General features: G+C 47.2%; 1 protein-coding gene across 1 annotated transcript; it reads left to right on the plus strand.

The window, feature by feature from the left end:
• Positions 1–189: 189 nt before the first annotated feature.
• SNAP47 (synaptosome associated protein 47) lies at positions 190–22266 on the plus strand. The gene is made up of 5 exons (XM_087918051.1): positions 190–303; positions 6986–7527; positions 9998–10488; positions 18463–18641; positions 22027–22266. The coding sequence occupies exons 2-5, from the start codon at positions 7031–7033 to the stop codon at positions 22171–22173; spliced, it is 1314 nt and encodes a 437-aa protein (XP_087774177.1). The 5' UTR covers positions 190–303; positions 6986–7030; the 3' UTR covers positions 22174–22266.
• The last annotated feature ends 61 nt before the right edge of the window (positions 22267–22327 follow it).

A 22327-nucleotide genomic window follows, 5' to 3' on the forward strand; every position in this document is an offset into this window, starting at 1 on the left:
GGCTGCGCGTGCGCCGTGAACCGTCTCGCGGGCGGCCTCCCCCGACCCTCAGGCAGCTCCTGCACCGCCCAGCGCGCCCCTATGCGCCTGTGTCTCGCGGCCCCGGCGTTGCGCCTGCGCACGACTTCGTTCGCCGGGGTGAGCGGGGAGCCAATCCAACGGCGCGCCGGGTTTGCGCAGGCGTCGTGAGGGGAGAGAGAGAGAGAGAGAGAGAGAGGAAAAAAAGAAAGCGGGGGCGGGGGAGAGACTCGAGCAATGGCGGATTGACTGCGGCTCCTTCCCGCCGTCTTTCGCGAGCGATCGGTGAGGAGTCTCGCTGGGCACGACGTCCCTTCCCGGGGATGTGAGGGGGTCGGCGTGGCCCTTCGGAAGCCCCTTCTCCCCAATATCTCGCCCTGAGGGCCTCGTCAGGCTCGCGCAAGGGCTGCCGGGAGTTGTAGTCTGAGGGCGGGGGAAGCCGAGGGATGGAGAGGAGAGAACCAGGCCTTCGCCCCTTTGTGAGGGAGGGCAAGGTGGGGGTGGGTGAGGGGGCGGCAGTTGGGGGTCCTTGGTGTTTGGGGGGCTGGAAAGGGCTAAGGGGGGTAGTCCCCATTTCATGGGGAAGGGTCCTCTCTGGTTACAGGAGCACCTGATCCACATCCATTAGATCAGGGGGCTCCAACCTTGGGCACTTTAAGCCTGGCGGACTTCAACTCCCAGAATTCCCCAGCCAGCTGGCTGAGGAATTCTGGGAGTTGAAGTCCTCCAGGCTTAAAAGTGCCCAAGGTTGGAGACCCCTGAATTATGTCTGTGTTGAACAACGGCAAACACCCCACTAGGGAACATCATGAGGGCTAGAAGAGAGTGGGATTATTTGCTCCCCATTTATATACAGTATAACTTCATTTATAGACAGTATAATTTGATTTATAGACAGTATAACTTGCCCTGTGGATGTTTTCTCGTCATGGACATGTATACGTGTGAACTGAGCTGTGTTGTTGTTTGTGTCATATAATATGTGTGGGTATGTGGGTATATGCACAATTTTGTCATCCTGTTCATGTAGTGTATATTGGAGGTGGTGAGCCTTTTGAGAGCTGTATGCTACGAGATTTCATTTTAATGCATGCCGATTAGTGGACATTCAAAGTAATGATAAAGTTATTATTTTATTCTATTCTGTTTTTCATTCTGTTTTCTATTCTATTCTTTCTATGTTCTGTTCTATTCTTTTTCTATTCTGTTCAATTCTTACTCTATTCTATTCTGTTCTATTCTTAATTCCAATATTCTATTCTATTCGTTTTCTATTCTATTGCATTCTTTCTCCATTCTTTTTCTATTCTTTCTCTATTCTGTTCTGTTCTATTCTTTTCCTATTCTGTTCAATTCTTACTCTATTCTGTTCTGTTCTATTCCTAATTCCAATATTCTATTCTATTCTGTTTTCTATTCTGTTGCATTCTTTCTCTATTCTTTCTCTATTCTGTTCTATTCTATTCTTTTCCTATTCTGTTCAATTCTTACTCTATTCTGTTCTCTTCTATTCTTAATTCCAGTATTCTATTCTATTCTGATTTCTATTCTATTCTGATTTCTATTTTATTGTATTCTTTATTCCATTCTTTCCTTATTCTGTTCTATTCTTTCTTTATTCTGTTCTATTTATTCTTTTCTTTTCTGTTCTATTTTATTCTCTATTCTCTCTATATATTTTATATTCTATATCCGATTCTTATTCTGTTATTCTATTCTATTCAGATCACAAAACAGCATAAAACATCATCAAACAGTATAGATACAGGTAGTTCTTGATTTACAACAGTTCACTTAGTGACTATTCAAAGTTACAACACCACTGGAAAAAAGGACTGTTTTTCATGCTTATAACCGTCGCAGCATCCCCGCGGTCATGTGATCAAAATTCAGACGCTTGACAACTGACTCATATTTATAACGGTCGCAGGGTCCTGGGATCACATGATCCCCTTTTGCGACCTGATAAGCAAAATCAACAGGGGAAGCCAGATTCGCTTAACAGCTGCGCAAATAACTTATCAACTGCAGTGATTCACTTAGCAACTGTGGCAAGAAAGGTTGTAAAATGGGGCAAAACTCAACCGATTTCTCACTTAGCCACATAAATGCTGGGCTCAGTTGTGGTCATAAGTTGAGGACCTGTGTTATTTTTGTGTGTCTGTGTGTATCTGTGCATATTTGCATCTATCTATCTATATCCAAATCAAAAGTAGATTCTGTAAATACTGTAGTTTTATACAGATGGTCCTCAAGTTACTACTTAAGGTCACCTTAGGGCCTAGGACATTGCAGCCGTCATAATTACAGGCAGTCTTTGTCTTATGTCCACAACTGAGCCCCAAATTTCTGTTGCTAGGTGAAAAATTTGTGAAGTGAATTTTACCCCATTTTACGACCTTCCCTTGCCTCAGTTTTTAAGTGAATCACTGCAGTTGTTAGCAACATGATTGTTAAATGAACCTGGCTTCCCCAGTGTCTTTTTTTGGTAAAAACTTTGCAAAAGGTGAGTCACTTGACCCCAGGACACTGCGACCATCATAAATAAGAGTCAGCTGCCAAGAGTCTGAATGTAAATCACATGGGGATGCTGCGATGGTCATAAGTGTGAAAAATGGTCATAAGTCCCTTTTTTCAGTGCCATTGTAACCACAAACGGTCACTAAATGAATGGCTGTACGTCTGCCTGTGTTTATTTCTCACGGAGCGTGAAAATGTCTAGCCCCGCGGATTCGAAATACGAAATAGGTGGTTTGATCAGACATCTTTGCAAAAAAATAATTTGTAGGTATTAGTTGAGTAGTTGTGGTCATGTTTTGCATGTAGTATGCAATTAACACCTCCACAGACATTTTAGTCTTACATTTATCTGTTTTATCAACCTTGCATGCCACCCATCTTAATAACAGAGTCAGAAGGGACCTTGGAGGTCTTCTAGTCTAACCCCCTCCTCAAGTAGGAGACCTTATACCGTTCCAGACATTTCGGACGTCCCACAGACATTGAATAAGTTGCAATGTAAAATATTAAAAGAATAAAGATCTTGAATTGAAAAAAAAAAAATCATTTAAAAACTAAAACCTTGATCAGATGAGACAGGGAGCAAGATGCTCGGAGCGAGGAGGTGAGGTGTTCTCTATCCCATTGGCCACCATTTACACATAGAATTCGTTACCTCAAAAGCCATTCGTTTAATGACTGAAGTTGCCGCAGCTCCGAAGAGAGGGATTTACGACCATTTTTCACTCTTGGGACTATCGCAGCCTCCCCAGGGTCACGTCATCTCAATCTAAATTCAGACGCTCAGACGCTGGCTCCTATTTATGACGGTCGCAGCTTCCCGGGGGGTGTTACGTGGACCCCTTTCGCGACCCTCCACCAAGCGGAGTAAGGGTCGCCAAAGAGGAAGCCAGACTCACCGCCCAGTTTAACAACTGCGGTGATTCACTTAACAACTCTGGCAAGAAAGGTTGTAAAACAGAGCAAGACTCACTTCACTTTCTCACTCAGCCGTGAGGTAAATGCTGAGGACTACCCACACGTATAAGGATTCTCTCAAAGAGCGACAGGAATCTCCCCGAGACTCCCTGTTTAATAAGTGAAACGTTTTTGCCTTCTAACCATCTTGTTTTGTCTGTACCGCATTTGACCGCCTCTTGCCGGTAACAGCTTGTACTTAGGTTGCGTTTCCTGGCTGTCCTGCCATGAATAATTTAAAATTATGGGGTTTTTAAAAACAACAACAACAACCAGCTACTCCGCTTCGGAGTAAACAAGGAAATACTACGATATGTTAATATTTTATTACATGGGCACTTCCTTGTGGGCTTCCAGAAAAGGACTCGTAAAATGTGTTTGTTGGTCCGAAATGTAATGTATTGATTTTGCGGGAAGGGTTGCGTCATCTTTGTACGGTATACATCACTCTTTGCAGCAAAGAAAACAGCTTTTGTCATTCCATAAAGGCTGGCCTTGCCCAAGGGGAAAACCCTGGATTAGATTGGCAGAGATGAGTTCAAGTGCTGCCTTAGCCATGAAAGGCAGCTGGGTGGCTTCCAGTCAATCTCAATCTCTCTGTGTCTCTCCTTCCCTCTTTTCTCTGCCCAAACTATCTCGCAGGGTTGTTGTTTTGGGGAAAACGGGATGAGGAAGCTGTGTCGGATACATTCGCTGCCTTGAGTTATTTGTGAGAATACTAAAAATAAAACAAAATAAATAACCAGAACGTTATTTAATGTCTGTTCAAAGTTACAGTGGTAGCTTCTGACTATTTTTCACATCATTGCTGCATCCCCCAGGGCCTCGTGATCAAATTTCAACTGCTTGGCAACTGACTTGTATTTATGACGGTCGCAGTGTTCCTGGGGTCATGTGGTCCCCTGGATTCACTTAGCAACCATGTGACTAATTTAACAACTGCAGGGATTCACTTGTGGCAAGACAGGCAGTAAAATGGGGCAAAACTCACTTAACAAATGTCTCATTTAGCTACAAAAATTTTGGGCTCAGCCGTGGTCGTAAGCCGAGGACCACCTGTGTATCAACATAAGACCTGGTTTCCTGATGTGACGTTGACTGTGGTCAGCATGTGATACCTGAGCAATAATAATTTCCCCTGTTTCGTCATGTGAGAAAATGACTAGCCAGATGGTAAATAGGTGACTTGCTCAATGAATCATGAGCTCAAAACAATATGCGTGTGTATATATTTGTAATATCTAACATCCTCCTTTGATGTTCATTTTCTTGTGCTATGGACAACACTCAAATGTCTGTTTTGGATTATCATTCCCCCACCACCACCCAAATATCTCTTTTCTAAGTTTTAGATGTGTAGCGAATTTTATGTAGTGTGATAGGGGTTCCCTTCTACCCCCCTTTGTTTTTTTTAATCTGTACAATTTTGGGCAATTTTTGTTGGACTCCGAAACCAAGAAGCCTCAAAACTGGTAAGAACGTTTAAGCTATCAAGAACTTCTGAATCCGCCGACAGTCCAGGTAAATGGGGGAAATGCTGTGTTTAATGAAGACAAGATAGTCAGTGGTATGGGTAGAGAAGTCGAAAACAGCAAACGAAGAGAGAAACCTTCAAATGTCTTTAATTACTTTTATTCCGATAGATGATCGTGTCCGTAATGCTTAAATATTATTCCAACGTCTGTTACTGCTGATGAAGGGTTGAATGTGTGTGAATTAGCTTTATTTTTTTTTAAAAAAAACACCCCTGTCTTTTAGGTGAGTTGTACATGTAGTCCTCATTTAGCAACCATTCGCAGTTATGACCATGATGAAAAAGTGGTTTCCCCCCCCCCACCAGTCCTTGCATTGATGACTTTCGCGGGTCTGTAAAACAAAGCAGGCCACATAAGAGGAGTTTTGCAGTTTCACTTGGCAACTGCTTCACTTAATGACCGTGTTGCCTGTGCCATTTGGGGTGGCTAAAGGAAGACTGCCCGTAGAGGCTTAGATTTGGTTTCTTCTATGCGATCAGCTGATTTGCGATTGTCAAGTAACAAATACGCGCGTATGAATCAATCTCTGTTTGCATATGTTGATGCATCTGAAGTTACAGTTGGTCACAGTTGGGACCAGAATTTCTGTCACTAAGCAATGTAGTCATTAAGTGAGTCACAATGTGACTGGACTTGATTTTATGACTATGTTACTGCAGACATTAAGTGAACCAAATAGCCGTTGAATGAATCACACAGTGAGTAATTGAACCCACTTCTTTAATTAATTCCCCCCCCTCCCAAAAAAAACCTGTCTGGCAGAGGAATTCTGGGAGTTGAGGTCTGCACAACTTAAAATGAGCAAGGTTGAGGAATCTGTGTTCGTTTTTGTTGTTTTTAAGTTGGCCTGGTGTATCTTGAGTGTGTGGCAATGACAAAGTAGAACCGGCCTATTTTAAATGGAGGTTAAAACATATAAAGAACGGTTGCTGGAACTGGGTATTTCCAGTCTGATGAAAAGAAGGACCAGGGGTGACATGATAGCTGTCTTCCAATATCTCAGAGGTTGCCACAATGGAGAAGGGGTCAAGCTATTCTCCAAAGCAGGACAAGAGGCAACAGATGGACACTAATCAAGGAGAGAAACAAGCTAGAACTAAGAAGAAATTTCCTGACAAAACAATCAGTGGAACCACTTGCCTCCAGAAGCTGTGAATGCTCCAACACTGGAAGTTTTAAAGAAGAGGTGGGAGAACCATTTGTCTGAAGCGGTGTAGGGTTTCCTGCCTAGGCAGGGGGTTGGACTAGAAGACCTCCAAGGTCCCTTCCAACTCTGTTATTGTATTCCATTCTAAATGAAACTGCATGTTCTTGTTTCGTTTTTTTTGAAGGGTGTCCATTGAGAAAGGGAATTATTGATTGTGCCTGGGGTTAGTTTCATGTAACTAATAGAATTTGTGTTTGCTTGCCAAATGCTCCCAAGGTAGGTTGCAAATGACAATTGCACAACCCCAGGATTCTTGGTCAAGCATCCCAAGTTTGACCACACGGCTGTGGGGATGCTGCAGCGGTCATATGTGTGAGAACTGGGCATAACCCCCTTTTTTTCAGTGCCATTGAAACTTTGAACAGTCATTTAACAAATGGTTGTAAGTTGAGGACTAGTAAACCAAACAGTTAATTCAGAAGAACGCAGCTTCAGATATTCAAAATTCAAGATTTGGGGTCCAGAAGGAGTTCAGAGTTCACATTTCAATGTTTTGAAGCGTCCATTCCTTGGCCGCTTTCAGCCCCGCGGGCTTCAATTTCCCAGAATTCCCCAGCCAGCCGTGCATGGGAATTCTGGGAATTGAAGCCCACAGGCCTGAAAGTGGCCAAGGATGGACAGCCCCGAGTTAGATTCTCACTATGCCTCTTTCGATGTTCTGAACATTTGTCACAAGGCTCGTGAAAGGTGAATGGAGTGTGTGTTAATTACTAATCGCTGATTGCACCATTTATTTGGTCTTCGGAAGGTGTCAGTTGTCTCCTTGAGGAAGTGGAGCTTAAATAACCAGGCCATGGAAGACAACATTCACATCCATGCTTGGTCCTGCTCCTATTATCTCAACTCGGAGAAACAATGGGTTCCCGGCAAACTCCTGCTGACACCAGTTTCGGTCAAATTCACGGCGGACAAATCCGGGGAGATCCTGGCCAGCTTCCCGCTTTCCTCCATCAGTGAGATCAAGAAAGAATCGTCCACCTTAATCTTCAGCTCCCTCACCCTTTTGGAGAGAGACACCAAGCATTGGTTCAGCTCCCTTCAACCCAACCGAAACGTGATCTTCAATGTGCTGGAACATTTTTGGAGAGAGCAGCTCCTCTCCCCTGGGGGAGCCAGGCCGCAGGCGGCGTGCGCCCAGACCTCCAAGGGCAGAGAATTGACCGGCTTGCTGGCGGGATCCGAGAAGCGCCTGGAAGACACCGCCAAGGTGCTGGAGAACCAGGGCGAGCAGTTTGATAACATCATGAAAGGCCTGGACAAGATTGAGTCGGAGATGGATGTGGCGGACAGGTATGGCGACACGCCAGGGGGGCTCTGATCGCCATGGGTGCGTGGGATCCGGTCATCCCCAGGGTGGGCCATAGAGTTGGCGCATGGGGGAACATCCGGAGGTCTGCTTTGCTTGGAGTCCTAGAGGACCCTCATTGGCAGAGGGGGCTCGTCCTCAAAAACCAGCGGAGAGCCGCAGCTTAAAAGTCAGAGGCTACTTTCAGAGAATTATTTAAATTCAGGAATACTTTCTCCTGAAACAAGGGCAAATAGCTGCGTTGGGAAAGGACCGCAGTCCAAGGTTGGTTTAATATGGGAAGGCCTCAACTTAATATGGGAAGGCCTCAACGCTGCAGTTGGGACCGGAAGAGAGCCAGTTTGGGGTAGGAGTTGAGGAGAAACTGCCTAGAAACCAGGAAGAGACCGAGTTCTAGTCCCTCCTTAGGCGTGAAAATTGGCTGGGTAACATCAGGCCAGTGGTGAGCAATCAAATGGTGAGTTCTAGTCCTGCATTAAGCAAGAAAACTGGTTGGGTGACTTTGGGACAATCACCAGGTGACGGTGAGTTCCAGTCCCACCCTAGGAATGAAAGTCAGCTCGGTGAATTTGGGCCAACCATCAGGTGACAGTGAGTTCTAATCCCGCCTTAGGCATGAAAGAAGGCTGGATGACTTTCATCCAACCAGATGGTGAGTTCTAGTCCCACCTTAAGGATAAAAACTGGCTGGGTGGCTTTGGGACAGTCACCCTGAGACCATGAGTTCTCGTCCCGCCTTAGGCACGTAATCAGGCCGGGTTTTGGACTCTCCACTACCTTGAACTAGTTACAAAATTAAATAAAGTTGGGATAAAAAAAAAAAATCTAATAAAAATCCAGTCGTTAAATCTGAGCGCTCCTGTGACTGGAAGCAATTTCATTACCCCCTTTTTTGTGGGGTTCATTAAGAGAAGGCACCAGTCGTGAGCGTGAATCCATTCATCCAAATGGCTATTTTTATTTCTTTGCCACCAAAAACCCCACCTATAAATAGCCATCATGGCCCTGCATGCAATGTTGTAAACAGGCATAAAGATTACTGGCTGCTAAGTGCCCAGCATCCAGGCACGTAATCCTGGGAGCGGGTTGTGTGGTGTGACCATTTGTGACACTGGTCCTCTTTGGGTGGGGTGTGTGTGTGTGTGTGTGTGTGTGTGTAAGTGTGTAAGAGGGGCTGTTGGCCTTCCAATCCTAATGAACTGCCGTTCCCAGCAGCTCCAGCCAGCCCTGTCAGTAGGAAGAGCTACCAGGTGTTCCTCTCTAGCACATCTGGAACACAGATGTTCTCTTTCCGGGGCTTGTGCTGGTTTTCATTATCTGGCCAGATATATATATAGTCAAGGACGACCTTGATATATATATATATATATATATATATATATGTAGATCTTTGGTTGTTCGGTTTTCTCCCGTAAGATTCAAGTATCTGGCAGCGTTTGATGAAGTCTCATTCATCATCTTCAGGCTTCTGTCTCGGCTCTGTGCTTCTCAGAGTAATTACTCTGAGAAGCACAGAGCCGAGACAGAAGCCTGAAGATGATGAATGAGACTTCATCGAACGTTGCCTAGATACTTTGAATCTTACGGGAGATGGAACAACCAAAGATCTACATATAAATACCGCAGAACCTCAGAAAACAAATATATATATATATATATATATACAGGTCGTCCTTGACTTACAACTTTTCATTGAGTGACTGTTCAGTGGCAATTGAAAAAGCGATTGCTGACTGTTTTTCGCACTTACGACCGTTGCAGCCATCCCTATGGTCACGTCGTCAAAATTTGGCCGCTGGCTCACGTTTACAACGGCCGCAGTGTCCCGGGGTCACGTGTTCCCCTTTGGTGATCTTCTGACAAACAAAGTCAACGGGGAAACCAGCTTCGCTTAACAACTTGACTAACTTAGGAACTGCAGTGACTCACTTAACAACTGTGTCAAAGAAAGGTTGTAAAATGGGGCAAAATGGACTTGGCAGGTGTCTCGCCTTAGCAACATAAATTTTGGGGTCAACTGTGGCTGGAAGCTGAGCACTGCCCTCTAAGGAAGTCCTCGATTTATGACCACAGTTGAGCCCAAAATTTCCTTTGCTAAGTGAGACATCTTTCCAACCCATTTTTACAGCTTTTCTTGTCTCAATTGTTCAAGCAAATTGCTGCCATTGTTAAATTAGTTAACACAGCTGTCAAGTGAATCCGGCTTCCCCATCGACTTTGCTTATCCGGCGGGTCGCTAAAAGGGGATAATGTGATCCAGCCCTCCTAAATACGAGCCAGTTGCCGGTGTCTGAATTTTGACCACGTGACTGTTGGGTGCTGCCACGGTGATAAGTATCAAAAACAGTCATGAGTTACTTTTTTTCAGTGCCGTTATTGTAAGTTCGGAGACTAAATGAATAATCATAACCTGAGGACCGCCTGTGTTTCTGACCGTTCTCCTCTTCCTCTTAGGTTATTGTCTGAACTTGAATCCCCCTCTTGGTGGCCTTTCGGTGGGAAACTCCCCAGGGTCGTGTCCGAAGCAGGGAAGGCAAAGGAAAACCCCGCCGCGTCTCCCCCCAAAAGCAAAGACAGCGTCATCGTGCACATCCCCGTCATCATCGGCGAACGGACCGATGCTCACGTCAAACCGGGCAGCCTCACCCTCTTAGTGTCCGGCCTGAGGATCTGCAACGCCAAGTCCCAGCTGGTCCACTGGTTTGACAAGAGGGACGTGGATGACGTCAGGGTCCAAACCCCTTACGAGATCTGTGTCCGCCAGAGGTTTATCGGCAAACCGGATATCTGCTACCGGCTGCTGTCGGCAAAGATGCCCGAAGCCATCCCGTTCCTCGAGGTGCAGTTCAGCAAGAAGATTCAGTTCTCGGAGGATGCTGTGAGGCTCACGCAGGCTAAGAGGGTTTCGCCGGAGGAGGCCGGGGGGAGCTCCATTTGGCAAGCAGGTAAGAGGCCGCCGTCAGGTAGTTCGGATTTCAGAAACCCACCGTGTTTCTCCGGAAATAGGACCCTGTCTTATAGGTATTTTTTGCCACCAAAAAAAGGCACCAGGTCTTATTTTCGGTGGTGATGTCATCCCCTGACTAACCTCAGTTGCATGCATCGCACCCGGCTTCCTTTTTGCTGTCAGAGGCCTTCAGGAACTTCTGTGGCCGGCAAGGCTTTCCCGAAGGCCTTTGCAGCCTTCAGGATCGATCCAGAGCTTTCTTACCAGCTGCAGAGGCCTTCGGGAAAGCCTTGCCGGCCTCGCTGGCTGCGGAAGAAATGGGGGTCTGTGCCAGGCCTGGCTACAACTGTCCAAAGGTACGTAGTAGGGCGTCTCCACTCCCCATCCACACCCTAGCGTAATTTTTACCCGTCCACTCTGGAGTGGCTGGGATCTTAATTAGGGCTTATTTTGGGGGCACACGGAAAAATCAAGCTAGGACTTAACTTTCAGGATAGGTCGTATTTTCGGAGAAACAGGGTAATAGCAAAAGGAGGATCACGTATGAGCCAGCAGTGTGTTGCAGCCACCGAAAAGGCCAGCGCGATCCTACATTACCCCAACAGAGAGACAGTATCCTGAGCAGGAGAAAGTTTAGGTAGCCCTTGACTTACATAGTGACTTAACACCGTTTTCCACACTGACCATTGCAGCATCCTCGCGGTCACGTGATCAAACTCGGGGCGCTTGGAAAGTGACTCATATTTATGACGGTCGTAGTGTCCCAGGGCCACGTGATGCCCTTTGTCGACCTTCGGGCAAGCGAAGCAAATGGGGAAGCCAGATTCACTTAAACAACCAGGCTATTAACACCTGCTGCGATTCATTTAACAACTCCGGCAGGGAAGGTTGTAAAGTGGGACAAAACTCACCTAACGACTGTCTCGATTAGCAACAGAAATTTGGGGTTTAGTAGTGGTCACAAGTCAGGAGCGACCTATAAACTGGTGGATCAGGTGGGGCCGTTGATCGCCATCTAGTGGCCACTCTGAGTTGAATAAAGAGGCGACAAGGCTAAATTTCGGAGAAACAGAACAACATTTTGCTAGATTGCTGTTACTTACTTAACAACTGCAGGGAGGTCACTTAACAACTGGTAAAATCAGGCAAGCCTCACTTAACAAACTGTCCCACTTATCAATATAAATTTTGATCTCAGTTGTGGCCATAAGTCAACGGGTACCTCCAGCGGCTTCATCCTGTTCTTGGAATACAGCATCCAGTTTTGGTCACAATATAAAGAAAGAGGTTGAGACGCTGGAAAGCGTGCAGAGAAGAGCAACAAGGATTATTAGAGGGCTGGAGGATAAAACATACGAAGAACAGTTGCAGGAATCGGGTGGGCCTGGTTTAATGAAATTAAGGGAGGACAGGATAGCGGTGTTCCAGTATTTAAGGGGTTCAAACTATTCTCCAAAGCGCCTGAAGGCAGGACAAGAAGCAACGGATGGAAACTAACCCAGGAGAGAAGCAACCTAGAACTAAGGGAAGAAATTTCCCAGCAGTTAGAACAATTAACCAGTGGAACAACTTGCCACCAGAAGTTGTAAATGCTCCAGTACTGCAAGTTTTTAAGAAGAGATTGGATCAACCATTTGTCTGAAGTGATGTAGGGTTTCCTGTCTAAGCAGGGGGTTGGACTAGAAGATCTCTGGGGTGCCTTCCAACCCTGTCATTCTGCATTCAAATATCTTTAGCCCACGGTTGCAAGAGTCACACACAGCTGAAAGACCCCCGACTGGGAGTTCTCTGCATGGGAGCATCTAGGATGCTTCAGGTAGTCTTTTAACAATCTTTGGGTATTGATTTACCTTGTGGCTGTCACAAGGGTGGAGGGGTGTGTGTGTGTTGGCGGCAGGGGTCTATTTGGAGCAGCTAGAAATTTACTTTTCTCCTGCCACAAGACAATTGCTGACGCAAAGGGAAAGGCTGCTGCTAGTCCTCAACGTAATGGGCTTAATGGAGCCTGCTGCTCATTACGGTTATAAACCATGGCGGTCGTAAAGCAGGTCACCACGGGACCAGGCTCGTTTTGCAGCGGTTGTTAAGCGAACGGGGCAGCCATTAAGCCACCCCACTGTCTGCTCTCGGGGCATAGTTGGTCCAAATTTTGTGTAATTACATTGCAATTTTCAAAAATTAATTCCAATCTATCCTTCTTATCTACCTTCTAACATATTTTCCAAATTCTAAAAAAAAAATGTAGGAAGAAAGAATTTCTGGACTGTTACGCTTAAAAAAACAAGCCGGCCATTAACAAACCGTGTTCTCTTGCAGTCTTTTCTAAAATTAGATTGCAGGGAAGATCAGAGTGCACTTTCGTTGGTCGGTTGCTGAAATTCGGTGCTTGGAAAAACTGCTTCATTTTTAAATGGGGGACTCCAGGGCACCAGGTGGTAAAATGCTAGTTTAGTTCCCGAGAGGTGGGAAAAGAACCGGTGGGTTTTTTGTTCATTCTGGTTCAATTCACGATGGGACAAGACCAGCTATGGAAAACAACTTCTTCGATGAGTCTTCTTCAGCTGTGCCTTGTGGTGCATGAAACGGTTTGCATTCACAACTGACAGGACTCCGGTGTCCTTTCTTTCTGTTGTCGTGCTTCAAGTCCAAAACATCAGTAACATCAGTCTATGAAGAATGGCTAGAAGAGATGTTGGCTTGTTCTATTTCTCCAGGACTTAGGCTTGCTTTTTTTTTCAACTGAGAATGGCCACTAGGTGGCGATCAAGCACCGCCCCGGAGCATTCAGGAGGCAGATCTAGGAATCGAGCCCAAAGTGAGTTCTGCAACGTTTTATGACCTTTTTTTGCCACAGTGGTCGACCAAGTCGCTGCAGTTGTCCAGTTAGCAAGGTGGCCATTAAGCGAATCTGGCTTCCTCATTGACTTGGCTTGTCAGAAGGTCGCACAAGGGGATCACGTGACCGTGGGACACTGCGACCGCCGCAAGTATGAGTCAGTTGCCAGGCACCTGAATTTTGATCATGTGGCCATGGGGATGCGGCAGCAGTCATAAGTGCGAAAATTGGTCATAAGTCATTCTTTTCAGTGCCGTGTAATTTTGAACTGTTGGTCACTAAACCAATAGTTGTAAGTTGAGGACTACTGTATGTATGCATGCATTCGTGTTTGTGTGTGTGTGTGTGTGAGAGAGAGAGAGAGAGAAAGATGATAGGTAGGTTGGAAGATAGAAAGAAAAATTGATTATATAGAGAGATTATAGATAGATACAGATAGATAGACATAGGGAGATAGATGGATGATGGATAAATAATGTATATGCACACACACAGTATATGTTTCTGTGTGTATGTAGATGGACAGACGGATAGATAGATAGACAGGAAGACAGAAAGAAAGAAACAAAAATTGATTAGAGAAAGAGATTATAAATAGATATAGATACACAGACAGACATAGATAGACATAGAAAGATAGATTAGATAGATAGATGAGATAGGTAGAGATAGATGATAGAGAGATAATGTATATACACACACACATTATACGTGTGTGTGTGTGTATGTAGATGGACAGACGGATAGATAGACAGGTAGGAAGATAGAAAGAAAAAGAAAGAAAGAAAACTTGATTAGAGAGAGAGAGATTATAGATAGGTATAGATAGATAGACATAGATAGACATAGAAAGATAGATGAGATAGGTAGAGATAGATAGAAGATAGATGATAGAGAGATAATGTATATACACATATTGTGTGTGTGTGTGTGTAGATGGACAGATGAATGGATAGATAGATAGATAGATAGATAGATAGATAGATAGATAGATAGATAGATAGATAGATAGACGGACAGTCAGTCAGTCAGTCAGTATCTCTTCGGGCTTTTCACTAGAGATACAACTTGTTTTTCTAAAGAGTTTAGGGTTAGGGTTCCAGCTGGCAAATTTGATTTGAATCATCTTTGGTTTTGGTTTTGGTTTTTAATTATCACCCTCCCAAAGCCGCTGAGAGGCTTTCAACTGGGATCTCGCAGGAAGAAATACGTAACAGGTAAATCCTCGCTGCTTAGCTGTGGAGAGCCTCGGGTTTAATTTGGAGCCGTTTGCATCCAGACAAAAGAGCAGCACAACTTTGTTGAACATCGCTCCAAAAAAGAGCCCCCCACAGCCCCCCACCCCCAATCTAAGCTGGGAAATGCAGCCATTTAATCTCTCGGAACGAGGAGGCTTAAACCAGGTTCTCCGCTGGCCAGACGCCCTGCTGGGTGAGGGATCCGGTTTACCTTCTATCTTTTCCCCAGAACTTTAAGGTGGCCTGCAGGGAGATTCCTCCCCGGCCCCTGAGAGGGCAGAGAGAAGCTGGCCAGCCCGATTTTACAGCGGGTTTTTCTCCCACCGGTTGTTAAGTGAGTCGTCAGGTTCAGTCACTGAATCGGCAGTTGTTAAGCAGATACTCCCATGATGAAATTCGCTGCGGGGGGCGTCTTTGCCAAAAGGCAGGAATTCGCCACCTTTTGAGGGACATCCGTCATGACTGGGAATGCTTGCTAAGTGACCGGTCGTAAGTTGAGGACTACCTGCATAACTTTTTTCCCCACGATGTGAAATTATAGGAAGGTAGTCCTCGGCTTAACAACTACAATTGAATCCCCAGATTTCCATTGCTAAGCCAAAACAATTGTTAAGTGGGTTTTGCCCTATTTGGGGGCGTTTCTTGCCATGGTCATTAAGTGAATCGCTACAGTTGTTAAGTTAAGAACACGGTCGTTAAGCGAATCTGGCTTCCCCATTGACTTTGCTCATCAGGAGGTCGCAAAAGGGAATCACATGACCCTGGGACACTGCGACCGTCATAAATATGAACCAATTACCAAGCGTCTGACTTTTGATTATATGACCAAGGAGATGTTGTAACGGTCGTAAGTGTGAAAATTGGTCATCGATCCCTTTTTTCACTCCTGTTGTAACTTCACATGGTCACTAAACGAATTGTTGTAAGTCAAGGACTGCCTGTACAGCGTGTCCTCGACTTACGACCACCATCGAACCCAAAATTTCCGTTGCCGAGCAGACAGTTGTTCAGGGACTGTCTCGTCCCGTTTTGCAACCTTTCTTGCCACAGCCGTTAAGCGAATCCCCGCTGCCACTGTCACGAGTTACATGCCAGTTGTCAAGCCTCTGAATTTTGATCATGCGACCGCGGGGAAGGACGCGACGGCCGTAACTGTGAAAAAAACGTCCATAATTCCCTGCCCCCCGTTTTTCACCCCCGTAACTTCGGATCGTCACTAAACCGACAGTCGTAAGTCGAGGACCACCTGCAAGGCGCCGTCGGCGGGCGACTTGGAAAGCTTTGCACCTGTACCGCTTCAGCTGGCAGGTTTGAGAACCGTGTTTAATTTAGACCAGCCTCCGATGTCTCCCTTGCAGCCAACGGGTTGCTGCAAGAACCGAATAATTCCCTCTGTGTGTGTGTGTGTGTGTGTTTGGATTAAGAGTCTGCGGTAATTAACTCCTGGGGGGCAGGAGGAGGTTTTGGGTGGGGGGTCGTTGTATTTTTAGCTGCAGCTTTTGTGTCTGCCTTTTCCATTAAGTAACACAATCCCGAGCTGACACGGGGCCTCCAAAACCTGAGCGAGCCTTGGCTTTCCAGCCTGGCTTCTGGCCTAGAGCCCGGCAGCTGTCGCGGTGGAGACGGGTGGGGTGGGGCTTCTTTGGGGCAGGGGTAGCTTCCTCTAAAGGGGGCTCTCTTCCCCGTCCCCCCCGACCCGCCAGCCCCCTCGCCCCCCCCCATCCTGTTCCAGCGGAGACCCTGGGCACAGAGGGGAGGAGGGGGCTGCCTTAGTTTCTCCCTGCGAAGAGGCTCCAGGTGGCAAAGTTGGGTAGTCCTTGACTTACGGTGACTTGCTTAGTAACCGTTCTATGAAGGCGCCCCCCCCCCCAGTGTATGAAGAGGGGCTGCTAAAATCTTGAGTTACTTAGGCCTCATTTTATTTATTGGCCCGGGAAAGAGAAGGCACGCACACATACAAAATAATAAAAACACATACAACTTAATAATAAAAACACATACAACTTAATAATAAAAACACATACAACTTAATAATAAAAATAAGTACAACTTAATAATAAAAACACATACAACTTAATAATAAAAACATATACAACTTAATAATAAAAATAAGTACAACTTAATAATAAAAATACATACAACTTAATAATAAAAACACATACAACTTAATAATAAAAATACATACAACTTAATAATAAAAATACATACAACTTAATAATAAAAATACATACAACTTAATAATAAAAATACATACAACTTAATGATAAAAATACATACAACTTAATAATAAAAATACATACAACTTAATGATAAAAATACATACAACTTAATGATAAAAATACATACAACTTAGCCGCAGTTCGTTTGGTGAATGAGGTTACATAAACAGCACTATAAAGAGTGACTTATGACCGCTTTTCACCCTTATGACCGTTGCAGTCTCCCCACGTGATTCAAATTCAGATGCTTGGCAACTGGCTCCTATTTATGACGGTTGCAGGGGGGGAGGGCAGCCATGTGATCCCCTTTTACGACCTTCTGGTGACCCAAGTCAACGGGGAAACCAGATTCACTTAATAACTGTGTGGATTAGCGTTATAACTGCAGTGACTCACCAAACAACTGTGGCAAGAAAGGTCATAAAATGGGGAGAAACTCAGTTAACAAACGTCTCACTTAGCAACGGAAGCTTTGGGCTCAATCGTGGTCGTAAGTCAAGGACTACCTGTAAAGTTAAAAACTGCATTGGGTCCCTTAACTGTGGCAAGAAATGTCGTAAAATGGGGCCAAACTCACTTAACAATTCTTGCTTAATGACGGAAATCTCGGCGGTAAGTGGGGAGCTCCTTCGCTTCCCATTCCATCCTTGTTGCATGGGGGGCATCGCACACAACACGCAGCATGGTGTTGTGTGCGATGTGTGTGGCTGTGTTCTTTGTCAGGTTAGGGAATAGAAGTCCCTGCTGTCTGTTACAGCTTTTGCCACCTGAGGCCATTGTGCGACCAATAGTCCTCGATTTATGGCCAAAATGGGACCCTGCCTGTTGCAGTTGTAACTCATGAAGGTCATAACTCAGGTCAGTCACGTGAAGGAGCAACCCACTTGACAATTGCTTGTTTTTTGCAACAGTCATTAAGTGAACCAACGGTTTTGCCCCAAACTGGAAAGACCGTTGGAACTTCAAATCCAGGCCTGTCATAACTTCCAGCGGTCATTAAGTGACCGATCATAAGTTAAGGATTGCCTGTAAATCCAGTGTTTCTCTGCCTTGGCGGCTTCTGGATGTGTAGATTTCAACTCCCAGGATTCCTCAAATGTTCAACATTTGTTTAGTGCCTGTTTGAAGTTACCACAGCGGTGGAAAAAGTCACTTTAGGGCCAGTCCTCGCGCTTACGACCGTCACACCCTCCCCTGGGTTGCATGGTCCAAATTCCGGTACTTTGCAGCTGGCATGTATTTAACAAGCAGATCTGATTAACGACCTTTTGATTCAATTAACAAACGCAGCAATTCACTTAATAACCGTGGCCCAAAGAGGTCATACCCCGTGCGATTCCCTTAACGGCAGTGATTCACTTAACAACGGCCGCCGAGGGAAAAATCTGAATCAGGTGCATTTCCTTTAACAATTTCAGCAACTCGCTTAGCAACGGCGGCAAGAGAGGCCACCTGCGCCATCCACTTAATGGTTCGCTTAACAACCGTAGCAAAAACGGTGGTTCCATCCCTCCACCCCCCGCTTGTTCCCACAAGAGAAAATCTGGTCCCAGTTGCGGTTGTAAGGCGAGGACGACCCAAAAGGAGCTCTTTGGCCAGCGGACGAAGCCTCCGGGGCGCCCCTGTGGTGGCCCCGATTCCAGGGCCTTTCTGACCCACCGCTGCCTCTCTCCTTGCAGCCACTGGGTTTATGGGGAGCCTCGTCCAGACCGGAGCACCACCCGCCGCCTCCTCCTCCTCCTCCTCCCGAGGGAGTGGAGACCACCAGCAAGAGCAGCAGCAGCAGCAGCAGCAACAGGCTCAGGTGCAGAAGGAGAAACAGGTGGTCTCCCAGAGCGAGACGCAGGAAATCCGCCAGGTAAGCCCTGCGGCTCAGACCATTAAGTAGGACTCCTTTTCTATTGAGCTGTCCGTCCTTCCTTCCTTCCTTCCTTCCTTCCCTTCCTTCCTTCCTTCCTTCCTTCCTTCCTTTCCTTCCTTCCTTCCTTCCTTCCTTCCTTCCTTCCTTCCTTCCCTTCCTTCCTTCCTTCCTTCCTTCCTTCCTTCCTTCCTTCCTTCCTTTCCTTCCTTCCTTCCTTCCTTTCCTTCCTTCCTTTCCTTCCTTCCTTCCTTCCTTCCTTCCTTCCTTCCTTCCTTCCTTCCTTCCTCCCTCCCACCAACCCTCCCTCCTCTTCCTCCTTTCTTGACGGGACCTCTCTGGGAGAAGGAGGCTGGAATGGAGAAAGTCTGCCTTGTGTAAGGCAGGGGCAGGAGGGACGGGGCACGAAGGGAGGAGGGGTGGGGCGGCTGCAAGGGGACCCCCACTCGCCAGGGGCCTTCGGGTGGACGGGCTCGTAGGAGGAAGAAGCGCCTTACTGATAGAGGGGAACGTCTGCAGCTCAGAGCTGAACGGTGGCCTCCCGGTGCTCCCTGGGGTTTTCTTCCTGGTTTTCTTCTTGAAGATGTTTCATCACCCCACTAGGGGAGTCCCCCGTGCTAGAAGAGAGGGAGGGAGGGAGGGAAGGAGGGGGAGCACCTGGAAAAGGAGGAAACCCCCTAGTTACCCAATTAGGTAACATCCTCGGGGCTAGAGGTCCGGAGGAGGAGGAGGAGGAGGAGGAGGACGGTGGGGTCCCTGGTGCTCTCTGGCCTTGATGGTTTTCCTGCAGGCGTTTCAGGACCCAACTAGGGAACCTCCTCAGGGCCAGGAGAGGGTAGGATTTGTGGGGAGGAGGAAGAAGGGATGGTGGTTGGGTAATTTTGGGTAATATAGCAAAAAGGCTAGAAGAGTTAACTCCGCTCCCTTCCAGCCCTGATGATGTTACCTAGTTGAGTAATGTGATGTCTACAAACAAACAACCAAGCTTAGAGAGGACCAAACGCCACATAGTTCTCTTCCTCCTCCTCCTCCTCCTCCTCCTCCTCCTCCTCCTCCTCCTCCTCCTCCTCTCCTCCGCCTCCTCCTCCTCCCCCCACTTCCCCACTCCCTTTGAGCAATGATGGTATAACCTGGTTGGGTCACGAGACGTCTGCAAGAAAACCGCCTGGCTCAGAGGGCGCCCACAAAACTGCCCTCTACCCAACTCCAGCGGAAACAGGGATAGGTCGGGGGAATCTCCCTGGGGCTGGGTGGGCCAAGATCCTAGCCCCTAAGGATAATTGTGCGCCCTACGAACTCGGGAGCTACTGTCTGTGTCAGTCAGAAAACACTGGCTTCCTGCTACTAAACCCACCCGGGGGAAGGGAAGGGAAGGTTCCCCCTCTTCCTCTGGATGCCCCCGTGGTGGGGTGGTGATACAACACAGAGGCCCAGGAGGCGTTGCGGCCGAGTTTTACAAAGGGCACCTCCGAGACTTTCTTGGGGGTCTTTCTGGAAATTCCTCCTTCTCGGGATCTGGGATCCATTCCATACAGAGCTCCGTAATCTGCTCACCTGAACCCCGACCCCCAAGCTCAGAGGGCTCCAAGGAACCCCACAAGTCGTCTTCCTCCTCCTCCTCCTCCTCCTCCTCCTCCTCCTCCTCCTCCTCCTCCTCTTCCGTGAGCTTTAGAGCAAGCGTTTTTTTCACGGGGCTTCCTCCCCATCTACCAACTCTCCGAGGTTGATATCATGTCAGCGAAGATGGGAGGAGACGGGATAATATTAGTTTAAAGTCTGTGGTTGGAGAAAGCCGGGGGAGGTTGGGGTGGGCGGGGGAGAGAGAGAGATCTCGGAGGGTTTTGGCAGCAGAGTCCTGCGGGGTCCAGTTTCTCCTTTTCTGCTCTTGATCCCGTCTGCAGGATTGGAAAACCAGCGGGCGGTGGCGAACCTCAAGATTTTGGGGAGTTTTCTCTCTCTCCTCTCTCTCTCTCTCTCTCTCTCTCTCTCTCTCTCTCTCTCTCTCTCTCTCTCTCTCTCTCAATTTGGCACCGATGGGTCCGTTATTTCTGATCCACCCAGTCCTGTAAAAGTCCAGGCTTGCAAAGGGCCCTTGCTGCACTGGGCCAAGTTGCACTGGGCCGGTTGGGTGGGCTGAAGCTGGCAGGTGGGAAGGAAAGAAGTCCAGGCCAGACTCTGCATCTCCCTCCCCCACCCCCCTATCCATCCATCCATCCATCCATCCATCCATCCATCCACCCATCCATACATCCATCCATCCATCCATCCATCCATCGTCTCTCACACATACGCACAGAATCCCCCCTTTTTCTCTCCTCCTGGTTCTCCATGCTTAACTCTCCACCTCTCCTCCTCCTCCCTTCCCTTCCTTCTCCATCTCCTTTTCTCTTTACCTCCACCTTCCTTCCTCCTCCTTCTCTTTCCTGTCTGTCTCCTTCTTCTCTTATTTCTCCATGTCTATCTCTCCCTCCTCCCTTCTCTTCCTTCTCCTTTTCTCCGCACTTTCTCCTCCCTTCCTTCTCGTTTCTTCTTCTTCTTCTCTTTCTTACCTGCCTCCCCCTTCTCTTTCTCCATGTCTGTCTTTTTCTCCCTTGCCTTCATTCTCCTCCTCCTTTTTTATTCTCTACCTCCACCTCCACCTCCTTCTCCATCTCATCTTCCTCCCTTTTCTCCACGTCTATCTTCTCATTCTACTCCTCCCTTCTTTCTCTTCTTTAAAGGAGAATATTTACGCTCAGGATTGAGATGAGGGGTCCTTGGTGCTTTCTCAGCTTGGCTACCAGCTTCATGCTCGTCCTCCCTGATGATGTTACCTAGTTTTGTAAATAAAACACCTGCAAGAAAACAACCAAGCTCAGAGGGCACCAAGGAACCCACAGTCCTCTTCCTTCTCCCTATAACCCTCCCTCCCTTCTAACACTGATAATGTTCCCTAGTTGGATCATAAAACGTTTGCAACAAAAGAACCAGGTTCAGAGAGCACAAAGACCCCACACTTTTCTTCCTCCTCCTCCTCCTCCTCCTCCCTCCTCCTCCTCCTCCTCCTCCTCCTCCTCCTCCTCCTCCTCCTCCTCCTCCTCCTCCTCCCGTTCCACCCTCAATCTTGCCCTTCATGCATCTCCCGGCTCTCCAGGGCTGAGCTGGAATTGGGGAAGCCAATTTGATTTTCTCTTCCTCTTCCTCTGGCTCCTGAGTGGCTGCCTCCATGGCTGCCTTGCTTCCACGACCAAACCTCCTGTCCCGATACCGGTGGTAAGTCGAGGACGGCCCGTACCATACGAGATTCTTCCGGGCCGTATCCCCGACAGCCGGCCAGAAAACGAGGAGGAAGGCTAAGGTTCCCTTTCCTTGACTCCAGTTTGCAACCCCCCTCTTCTCTTTCCAGATCCTCCGGAGGCTCAAATGCCTGGCCTTGGAGACAGAGACAGAGCTGGAGCGACAGGACGAAAGCCTGGACGTCATCACGTCCTCCGTGGATCGGGCCACCATGAACATCGACCGGCAGAACCGCAGAATCCGGAAACTCACCTAGGAAAACCCATCCCGCCAAGCCAAGAGGATTTGGGCAGAGGTCACCGTTCATCCTTTACCTTGGCCGGGGTCGGATCGAGTGACAAAGCAAAAATAACGACGATAATAATTCACAAAAGAGGAAGGGGGCTCCCGACTGGGGCATTTTTATCAAG

This window comes from Pseudonaja textilis, chromosome Z (assembly GCF_049901715.1).
Source record: "Pseudonaja textilis isolate UNSWEBS1 chromosome Z, rPseTex1.2, whole genome shotgun sequence".
Lineage (NCBI taxonomy): Eukaryota > Metazoa > Chordata > Lepidosauria > Squamata > Elapidae > Pseudonaja > Pseudonaja textilis.